Source organism: Punica granatum, chromosome 4, assembly GCF_007655135.1.
Source record: "Punica granatum isolate Tunisia-2019 chromosome 4, ASM765513v2, whole genome shotgun sequence".
Taxonomy (NCBI): Eukaryota; Viridiplantae; Streptophyta; class Magnoliopsida; order Myrtales; family Lythraceae; genus Punica; species Punica granatum.
Window position 1 is genome coordinate 7875208 of NC_045130.1, and position 10638 is coordinate 7885845.

General features: G+C 41.1%; 2 protein-coding genes across 3 annotated transcripts; both read right to left on the reverse strand.

Annotated features, from left to right (window-relative positions):
* Nucleotides 1-2897: 2897 nt before the first annotated feature.
* LOC116203613 lies at nt 2898-3588 on the reverse strand. Its single transcript, XM_031535420.1, has 2 exons — nt 3189-3588; nt 2898-3088 (listed from the first exon to the last, which is right to left on the reverse strand). The coding sequence occupies exon 1, from the start codon at nt 3446-3448 to the stop codon at nt 3227-3229; it is 222 nt and encodes a 73-aa protein (XP_031391280.1). The 5' UTR covers nt 3449-3588; the 3' UTR covers nt 2898-3088; nt 3189-3226.
* A 389-nt stretch (nt 3589-3977) lies between these two features.
* LOC116203610 (ABC transporter F family member 3) lies at nt 3978-10442 on the reverse strand. Of its 2 annotated transcripts, none has more exons than XM_031535415.1 (18): nt 10115-10442; nt 9689-9904; nt 9350-9539; nt 9036-9244; nt 8719-8874; nt 8158-8286; nt 7968-8069; nt 7710-7856; nt 7260-7322; nt 7084-7130; nt 6924-6983; nt 6668-6750; nt 6487-6581; nt 6086-6172; nt 5160-5247; nt 4976-5061; nt 4486-4548; nt 3978-4388 (listed from the first exon to the last, which is right to left on the reverse strand). In XM_031535415.1, exons 1-18 carry the CDS (start codon nt 10316-10318, stop codon nt 4266-4268), a joined length of 2148 nt encoding a protein of 715 aa, XP_031391275.1. In that variant the 5' UTR covers nt 10319-10442; the 3' UTR covers nt 3978-4265. The 2 variants fall into 2 exon arrangements, with proteins under 2 accessions (XP_031391275.1, XP_031391276.1); XM_031535416.1 differs by having other exon boundaries at nt 9689-9922; nt 10115-10255.
* Between the last annotated feature and the right edge of the window lie 196 nt (nt 10443-10638).

The window sequence follows — 10638 nt, forward strand, 5'->3', positions numbered from 1 at the left end:
TACCGAACATTTTCGTATCGGGATAAGTCACATTACCCAAACAAGAGGAAACACCTCTTTCCATTATTTCCCATTGCATCAACTATAGCTTTTACTATCTTTGCTACAAGGAATACAGTAAAAGATAAAATAAAGAGAGACAGGAAAAATCCCAGTAATGAGTATCAAACCGCCATCCTCGTCTGTGGGACCGGGAGCAAGGAAAGAACATAGAGGAGAGCTGATGCAATGGCCTAATTGGGGGGGAAGCCAGTACATGATAGAGAACACACCTTCCCCTTTTAGCTCCACTGGCTTTGTCCTCAGTAAGGGCGGCCCCCCACCCCCTCAACCCCAAACCCATCCCCAGAAGCAAATGCCAAAAGCCACACACCATAATCAAGCTGTGTTATGGCAGTCAAAGTTGAGTACCATCTCTGTTCCCCCCATTATTTACTCTGCCTATCACTCTCACTCTCTCTCTCTCTCTCTCTCTCTCTCTCTCTCTGAGACCACATAAATAGGGAAGGGACATGCCATATAACAGCAAACACTGAGGACTGAGGAACCACCTTCATCATCATCAGATAAGGGGAAAGCTGGCTGGGGGACTCATAATACTGATATTTAATGGCAAATAACAAAATGTGGCTGAAAATGACTTGTCTGCCCTTCCCACTTCAAATCTGAGTTATTAATGGTTTTTTGCTCCAGCAGTTGCAGGAAAGCTGACTGAACCCAAAACCCCAACAAGTTTTCCTCAGAAAGGCCCTATGTGGTCCTATACTCCTTTTTGCCACCAATCCTGGAGGAAGCAGGAAAAAAATAAGAGGAAGAAGGAGGGATGCTGACAACTATGGACTAATAAGTGATGATGATGATTATGATGATGTGGGAGACAACTCATATGGAACCATGGAGAATTGCTAAGCCAATAGGAGGGGATGCCAAAAACCACAAATCACACCACACTAAAACAACAGCAGCTCCTTTCTCCTTTTGACAGATTAAAAGAAGGAAAAAAGAAAAAAAAAGTAGATATATACATAGATGTGTAGATATATAGATAGCTTAACTAGGCCAGTCAGTCCAGTCTTTGGGCTTTCTTCACCAGTCAATGCAATTATTTTACCGACCCCAAGGAGCAACTGAATCACATTGAATTTGAAATAACTCCCTCGAGAAAGATTCCCATAGGAAGGGTGGGCTCTCTCCCTATATCAGGCTCAAATAAGATATATGAGGGTAGTAAGAAGAGAGGAGAGGCAAGAGAGGGGACAGAGGTCAGTTAGTTCCATGGGGCTGTCCACGAAGTACTCGCAGAAGCAGGGTGAAAGTCAGATACCGAAGAGTGGGGTTCTGAAGGAGAAGAGAGCGAGGCTGTACATTATTCGACGCTGCGTCTTCATGCTACTGTGCTGGAAGGATCATGGAGATTGAGAAGAACTGACACACTCGGCAACACCCTCTCTCAGCTGAAGTTGAAATGTTGACCCAAAACACTTCAAAGCTTATCAAATGATGAGGGTTCCCAGCAAGTACACACAGCCTACGGATTTTTAGGAGAAAGCAACGCCACTTACTGCTTGTTGTAGATGTGTGAGTTGATTCATTCATTTTCTCTTGACTGGATATATGAATTTCCTTTTCCACAAGAACTGCAATCTTGAGTTCTTTTAGAATGCCCGATTCCCTTCCCTCCTACACGCCATGCGATAAACACATGAAGAAGTTGCAAGCATTACAAAATAAAAATTCGAGGAAACATGTACTGATGGTTGTTAGTGATGTTGGAGGAAAAAGGAAGAAACATGATAAACAGGGGCTTTAGAGCTGAAATCTCAACGCGTCAGAGGTTTTACCATTGACGCTTGTGTGTGGTTCTACAAATAAGCACTGAAATTCTATCATAAGCATACGAGGAATATCTTAGGAAAATTGGTGTAGCACTCTCTCTGATAGATTCATAGGGAAGAAACTGTGTTGAGGTCAATATTTGATCCTTGCAGGGTGAGTATAATAACCCATATGAGCTTATCATGTCCGACTTCAGAGACAGTTGCTAATTACCTTCAAGAGAAGGTAAACAACAACACTACAAAATAAGTATACGTTAACCGTTAGCTGATAATAGACATTTCTAGCTCCAAAGGGCAACCCGCAAATGAGGCAAGCCATTGTGTAAGGAGCTCGGTCTCAAACGTCACCTAACTATGACATTACAAAGGCTGCCAGCAACTACTAAAAATATAATCTAGTCTCCTTCATCCAGCAGGAAAACTGTATAACAACTTATTAAAGCACTTGCTGCATGGCAAGAATGCAGGTAGAATATCACTTAAATTGCCAAAATGACCAGGACTGTAAACCTAGAACCACCATGATCAGCACGAGTAGTTCCAATATCCGTCCTTTCCTCGTTGCAACAACAAAGACCAAAGGAGCAGCTACAGAACAAGGAAAGCGCTTTTCCACCCGTTTATCTACTGGGGGGTTTCACCTTGGAAAAGAAAATGTTTCATGCTAATGGGATGATGCCAGAACACATTTTTATTCAAACATTTATTTTGGTCATCTTTTCAATTCAAATTCCCTAAAGCTTCGGCATAAAGATAAAACATTCCAGTTGTATGCGCAGCTTACTATGTTCAGACTAAACTCAATCCGAGCACGAAGCAGCTCTTAATAGCTCTCCCTATGCAACCATCTTCTCATTCAATGCTACAGACAAACTGCATCGAACATCCAGCAATTTAAGAGCGAACATTGAAACAGCCTAATTTGATGTTGGAAACATGGATTAATTCACCTTCTAGTACATTTAACAAGCTTAATCGGATAAAACAGATTCAATGGCCTGAAGAGCGATCCAAGTCGGAATGATAGAATTCATACCAACCAATGAGAGAGGAAGCTCAAGGCAGTAAATTGAGGTCTAGCAATTTTATTTCATTAATAATACTTTTTTTAACAGATATAAACTCTGTTGAGTATCACAAATTATATAAATCCCTTCATCATCAACAAGACAGATAACATGATTATAGACAGAACAGAAGCCTCGTCTTCCAAACATAAGGACCACGATCTTTCAATTGCAATGTCTTACCTAATAAGCCAAAATTGAATCAGTTATCGGCATGTAAAAATTGGGTATATTATGTGCACCAATTTAACACCAACTAGTCTAGGAGAGACGCCATAGGTACCCGGAGAATGAATACCCCAGGGCAAGCGAATCGATTGATCAGACTGGGAGGTTGGCGGCGTCGGTGGGATCAACGACGGAGGAGTTGGAGAGGTCGAGGGTGAGAGGGCGGTCGTTGGCCTCGTCCTCCTCGTCGTCGAGGTCGGTGGTGGAGACATTGACACAGGAGAAACGCTCCAGGGAGGAGAAGAAGGCCGAGGCTACGGTGGCGCCGAGCCACGTCGCCAGCTGGTCGATCTTGCTGCCATTGTTGTCCTCCATTTGATCTTCACGGGTGATGGATTGGCTCTGATGACGATGACGACGACAACGACGATCCTGTCGCACAGGTAGAGAGAGAGAGAGAGAGTCGACAAAACGAGTTGCCGGCGAACTTATATGGTCGGGCTCGAGAAGAATGGAGCTCCCATGGAGACGGGATTGATATGACGCTGACAGGTAGGACGAATTTATTTATTTCGTATTATGTCCCTGTCGTTAGAGATAATTTTATATTTGCCCCCTCAGTTTTCGCTTTGGACAAGACGCCCTTGAACTTTGCCTGGCTAATTTATTGGGGGTTTTCTAGGAAAAGGACGGAAAGAGATAAAGATCAACAACCTTGTAAACGATGTGAGGAAAGGTGTCGAGAGGACACTGAAATAGGAATCCGCCAAGAAAACGATAATTCGCCTGTCATTCGATTCACATAAAGAACAGGCGTAAAACCCGCTTAAATCACCAACGTATGAAATATACTATACGTTACTCGGGTTTTTCTTTCCGAAGAATACAAATGTTGCAAAATTGATTTAGAAACATAAACCCAGAAATTAGATGATTAAGAGATCTTATCTTTCCAATATTCATAAATTGAGGGAAAAGAAATTTTATGTTTTTACCAAACATGCATATAATTTTGCACACATCTTTCCAATATTCATGGAACAATATCAAACTATAAGCATGAGCACCATATTCTCAGTATCACCGGCAACTGCAAAGACCGGTATTTTGTCATGCGTTGAAGATCATCTCTTCCCCCCCCAATCCCCCCGGTCAAGTCTGATATATTTCGAGCTTGAACAGTTCTAGCCTTCTAGGACGATTGGAGGAGCTTCTTATAATCATGGAAATTCCCCTGGAACGGTGTCACCCTCCCTTCGGATACTACCCAAAGCTCCTCTACACTTCCCGATATTAGATGCTCGTCGTGACTAACCTGTGAAAAGGAGAAGACCAGGAGGTATTCAGTATTCACTCATGATGAAGTTCGACTTCCTGGCTTAATTTAGGTTAGGACGGGAGAGAGGCAGTACCATGAGGATTCCCCCTTGGAACAACACCAGGCCTTGAATAAGTGCCTCCACAGCATCCAAATCCTACAGTAAGAAGTCAAAACAACTTTGTCACTCTTATCACCGAATACAAGTAGAGAAACCATTCCCATCCGGCCAAACCTCAGCCAGAACATGATCAGGTCTACATCCAAGATGCACAAACGAACTGTATCTGTTGGATGGCATAGGGTCCACAGACAATGTAAGAGGCGATGAAAAGTTGTGGTTAGTGCAAAATTCCTTGGTTTAGGATAATATGTTTCTCACTTTGGAAATCGAACCATATGAACACTATACACATTTCTTTTCTTTTTTCTTTTTTCTTTTTTCTTTTTTGGCCGAAAACACTATACTTGACTCTGCAGTTCAAACTAGTAAAGCATGGATCCTGATGGACATGCCTAAACAAGCATACTCGTGCAGGAAATGAGCATACAAAGCAGATTGGACGAGGAGGAGCAATTCATACCAAATGATTAGATGGCTCATCGAGTAGAATAATGTGAGGCTTCTTGAAAGTTATCTTTGCAAATGCGACTCTGCTCTTCTGCCCGCCTATTGCATCACATGGGGAACGGGAGTAGGTTACTCAACTGATCAAAGGATATAAGTTTGAATGGCAAGACAATATGAAAGGAGAATAGAGGCAATACCGGATAATGTATACATTGGCTGAAGTGCAAGATTTCCAGCTACCCCAAAAGAGCCCAAGTGGGCACGAAGCTTCTGCTCAGGTACGCCCTACAAGAAGAATTTATAACATGATATATAGCACACTTGTCTTAATTCATGATATAGCATGAATAACTTGAATGACAATTATCAAAAAAAGAATTGACTTGAATAGCATTTGACTAGGACGCAATATCCACAGCACTAGGTATTGCATGAAACAACAGAGGATGGCATTAAACTTCATTTCAAACAGTAAGAATGAGTAATTTGGTCAAAAGAAACTTGACCTCTATAAAGAAAGATTCCTTTTTTTTTTAATGATAAATAAAAATTTCTATTACTTAAAGGAAGATTCAGATAATTACAATATCATCAACAAATTCTATTGCTTAAACTAATCAAAATTAATATAAAAACCGATCACAAGATATCAAATATTATATTAACATTTAAAAAAAGTTCATAAATTTTCCCCCCGCACAGCATGGGCAATCTTCCTAAAATATAGTCCTGCTCTCCCATATCCTAAGCAAAAATATTAAATAAGAGTGCTTGTGGATATATTCTTCCCTTAACAAAATATACGCATTCTTCCAAACTCAGTTATTGCATCCATCCAAATTCACATATTCCTATGTGATCAAGACTATTTTATGTAACCTTTTCCTTTTTAGTCAATCTGCCACATGTTGCCATTAAGACGCCGTCCCTACATAACTCTAAGTAACAATCTAAGAAACTAGAAGGTTTTGAAAGGAATATAAAGAAACAATAGGACAATGACAATTCTACTTTAAGTAGAGGCATAGGATGCATCAAATAATTTCACATATAGGATGTCAAGACAAGAACACTGCTTTTGAAGAGAATAGATTGTGCATTTGAACAAGGACTAGAAACTCACTGGGAAGCAGCGCATCATATATAGAAGTGGACTTGATGACAGATCTAGCCCATCGACATGGTGCTGACTGAAAACAGCAATACGGACCTGTATGCAGCCAGCTTTCACCCTCATCAAAATGAAATATTAGAAGCAAACTCTAAGCTAGATAGAGTTGGATTCACTGCTATACTTTCAGACTTGAAAGTATAATCTAATCTGTTATCCATGAAAATTTAAGATAAAAATAACAGGGTTGACAACAACAAGACCTTGAGTTATTAATTTACTGGAAACTAAAGGAAATATATTATCTTAGCGGAGGGAATTAAAAATAAATGAAACACGAAGTATGAGATAAGTTTTTCAAGGAAATTTACAGAAACTACCACATGCACGGTACACAAAACAGGAAATCAAACCTTTGCTGAACGGAAAACGGTCCCCGAACTAGGTTGCAGGTCCCCGGCAATTAGTTTGAGAATTGTTGATTTACCAATACCATTTGGGCCCACCACTGCACAGCAGGAAGCCCATTAATGCACCTAAAGAATGAGCCAGAACATGATATAACACAGTTGAAAATCAATAAACCATTCTTACTCGCAATCCGGCTGTCAAGATCAATCCCAAAATTCAGGTTCTTGAACAATAATGGTCCACCAGGATAACCAAATGATGCGTCACTAAAATCAAGCATGATCAAACATCAAAAGACAATCCAAAAACCATATTCAACATCCTCTACATTCTTTTAGAAGATGGTGCAAGAAACACAATTAGGATAGGGTGCCATAGAAATGGAACAATATTTAGATTATCAATTGAATAACATAATTAAAGTTATAGAAGTACAAACCTAAAACTTATTATAGGAGGACCAGGCCGATCATCTGGAGTTGGAAACTCAAATTTGTAGCTGCAAAAAGCAAATTGTGATATAATAAAAAGGTGTCACAATGAAGTATATCACAATGAAGTCGACTAAAGCGGAAAATAGACTAAGTGAGCAAGCTTACTCTGGATCATTGACAATTTGATCCACATGTCCCATACGATCCAGTGCCTGAAATCCAACAAAAAGGTAAATCACCAGAAAACTAGAAATTGTTGCTTTGACTAAACACGTTGAACAACACTGCTGGGAATTCAGAAAAAAAGCTGACTAGAGTTCGACTCTCAAAGCAGGAGGCACCTTGATTCTTGACTGTACGAGAGAAGCCCTCTTTGCATTATATCGAAACTTATCAATAAACGCCTGCAACACCAACCGGAAAAATCAGAAAAGCAAGTCATGGCCAGAATACATTTGAGATGCATGAGAAAGAAATTTTCTTGTGCTGAATTCTGGGAATATTTCGACAATAAAAGTGACTGCTACCGACAGGTTGCAGTTCATGCTGCTTTCAGAATAGGATGATTTTGAAAAGTCGAAGTCACACAGGAACTACAATTAAATGCAAATGATCTTCTGGATCAAAGCGTAACAGCAGAAGAGGAATTTTGCATAAACATAACAGGTAGCAACACCAAGGACCAGGAAAGAAATGCTAAAATAAACAAGCAGCAACTTAAGGTAACAAAGTTAAAAAAGCAGAAGATAAGATATATATTGAATCAACATATTATCTTGATGTGTGGCAACCTGCATATGGCCCCTCGCTTTTTCATTAGCCTCAAAAGCTTTTTGTTGGTTCTTAAGCTGTTCCTCACGTGTCCTTTCGAATGTATCATAATCCCCTTTGTATGCGGTCAATTTTTGTCCATGCAAATGGAGGATATCAGTCACCACCTACAAAATCAAACGAAATTGATGAAAACAATGAATTTAGTTTATATGCTATATGTATTCCCTGATTATAAAGACAGTGAATAAAGATGCGAAAGATTTTGAGAGCATTACAGTGTTCAAGAACTCCCTTGCATGAGAAACAACAATGAAAGTCTTTGGCCATTTAAGTAAATAAGCTTCCAGCCACAGCACGGCATGAAGATCCAGATGGTTCTGCAACAGCGAAAACATGCATAATCAGACTACTCCTCTGTAATAGAAATCATTCCCTGTAACAGATAAAATGATCGCCAATACTCACAGTAGGTTCATCAAGGAGCAACAGGTCAGGCTCTATAAAAAGTGCACGAGCAAGAGCAATTCGCATACGCCATCCTCCAGAAAAAGTTTTTGTAGCTTTTCGCTGCATTTCTGGAGAGAAACTTAGACCCTGGAAATAATACATGTTAGTTTGCACTACTATAAGATCCATTAACGACCCCTTACAACCCGTTCTTAACAATAATGGATGCATAGACATGAATAATCGGGTACTAACTTTACTGTTCTATCCACAAAAAAAATATGCAAGAATGGGAGTTCAAAAAGGTGAATGAAAAGCTAAATGCAACTAGGAACCAAGAGCAATTGTCCAATTTAATGGCACAGCAAAATCATTTGCAGTTAAATTTGTTCCCAAGTTATGTTTCCCCATGGATCTCTTTTCTGTAAGCTTCACTAGAGGTGTCCACCCTGCACAGTATATTATTTCACTCTGTAGGCATAGATCAATGCAAGAGCATTTTCAGCAACAACAGTGCCTGAGATAAGCATGTGCGTGTGTGCGGTAGAGGGTGAGAGGGAGAGAGAGAGAGAGAGTTACCGCAAGAATAGAAGCTGCCCGTGCCTCTGCAGAATAAGCATCTATAAACTCAAGCCTTTTGTATATCTCCTCCAGTCTTGTTGCAATGGCATCAGAGGTTGGACCATTAAGGTCCCCGTTGCTCTTGTCACTTGCACTAGTAAATTCGAGTTTGCTCTAAAAATTAAGTGACAAATGATCAGTATAAGCATAGAGATAAGCAGGACACTATCATATATGGTTGCCGCAAATGGACCACGAAAAGTGTCAAAAAATAGAGAAAAAGGAAAAAAGATAAAATTGCAATAGACTTAAAAACAAAATAGTGACTATTAAACCTGCTGTGCAAGTAAGCGAGATTCTTCTTCTAAGAGCTGGGTTCTTTCGATATCAGAGTTCAGAACACATTGCAAGGCCGATATATCATCACCAACCACTTCCTGCTCAACGTGCAATATCTGGCAGTTTTGAGGGATACCCTCAATGGCATGCAAAGCCATATGCCTGAGGAAAGTTGTTTTCCCAGTTCCATTTCTTCCAATTAGCCCTACAAACAGATGCTTGTTTCATTTGCCTCAAAATCCATTTCCCTGGGCCTATATCTAATAAAATGACCATGACAACTTAACCTTCACAAAAAATGCAAACTCACCATAATGCCTTCCATATGAAAGTGTTACAGTACCATCTACGATTAGGTCACGGCCACCCACAGAGACATTAAAATTTTCCAAATGGATGTCCCGGAAGGCTGGTCCACCGCTGTTGTCATGATTCACGCAAACAAGGGGCATTCCTGCTCTAACTGCTTCCATTTCAGCCAAATGCATCTGATACTGAGCCTGCAGAGACAGCAACAAAACTGTCAGAATAGGATTAAACACCCAAAAACCATTACCCAGCATATCCAAATCACAACACAAAATCTTGGAATAATACCCAGAAGAGCAAATAACATCCAATGAGTACTCGATTTTTTTTGCAGAATTACCTCTCTCTGTCTCTCCTCTTTCCTTTTCCTCCTTTCGATCTTTTGCTTGTCGCGTTCAGATAAGAGAGGGCCATCAAACACCTCTTGCTTCTTCTTCGGAGCCACCTCCTCATCCATCCCGTCATCCATTCTAAAGGGCGTTGCGAGGCTCCTCACGGTGGGTTTAACTTTGACAAGGCCATGCTTTCCGAATCTCTCTGTTATTTTACTACACACCTATCATGAATTATAAACCTATAATGTCCGTGAGAGTGTCGCATGAGCTGAAAACCCAAGAGCGAACATTCCATGACAAGCAAGCGACTAAATTGAATACAGAAGCAATGGAGGCGAGAAGGACGGCAATGGGCATTGGAACGGCGGGGAGATATCAGCCAAGATGGCTCCTCTACTCAGCAACGGACGGAATGATAAATGGGCACTAACCAGTCGAGATTCCTCAAAGTCGTCGACACACTCAGCTCCGACAAGGAGCTCCCCAATGGCCTCGAAAGCGCCCCCGCCATCGATGCCGAAGTCGAAGTCCTCGTCGGCGAGGACGTTGACGATGTAATCAATGATCGGCTGATCCACGTCCTGGACTCTCCGGCCAAGAACTTCGTGAACTATCGAGCTCGCCACTTCAGTCATCTTCTTCTTCCTCTTCCTCTGCCGGGCAAAGGGGACAAAGGGTTTCTCAAAGAACAGAAGGGAGGAGCAAAGATGGAGCTTCGAGCTCTATCGAACTCCCGCCGACCTTCACAGGAAAGAGCCCATCTTCGGCCCATCTTTGCCCATTTTGGCCCATCCTTGACTACATTAATTTCTCAGAAAAATGGGGAGAGAAAATCCGAATTTCAGTTTGACACGCATCAGATTCGCAGCCCACCGGCGTGTTCAAAGTCCGAAACACATCGACCGTGTCCGAGGTTCTTGGAGCCTTGTTGACCCCGCCGAAAGTTTCCTCCTTT

What these genes read in the sequence shown, in the direction of transcription:
- LOC116203613 (XM_031535420.1), bottom strand. Translation starts at nt 3,448, where the DNA reads ATGGAGGACAACAATGGCAGCAAGATCGACCAGCTGGCGACGTGGCTC.
- LOC116203610 (XM_031535415.1), bottom strand. Translation starts at nt 10,318, where the DNA reads ATGACTGAAGTGGCGAGCTCGATAGTTCACGAAGTTCTTGGCCGGAGA. An exon ending in AAGCGAGGGGCCATATGCAG is followed by an intron (nt 7,323 to 7,709) that starts GTTGCCACACAT and finishes TTGGTGTTGCAG; the next exon opens with GCGTTTATTGATAAGTTTCG. An exon ending in ATGAGCCATCTAATCATTTG is followed by an intron (nt 4,549 to 4,975) that starts GTATGAATTGCT and finishes TTCTTACTGTAG; the next exon opens with GATTTGGATGCTGTGGAGGC.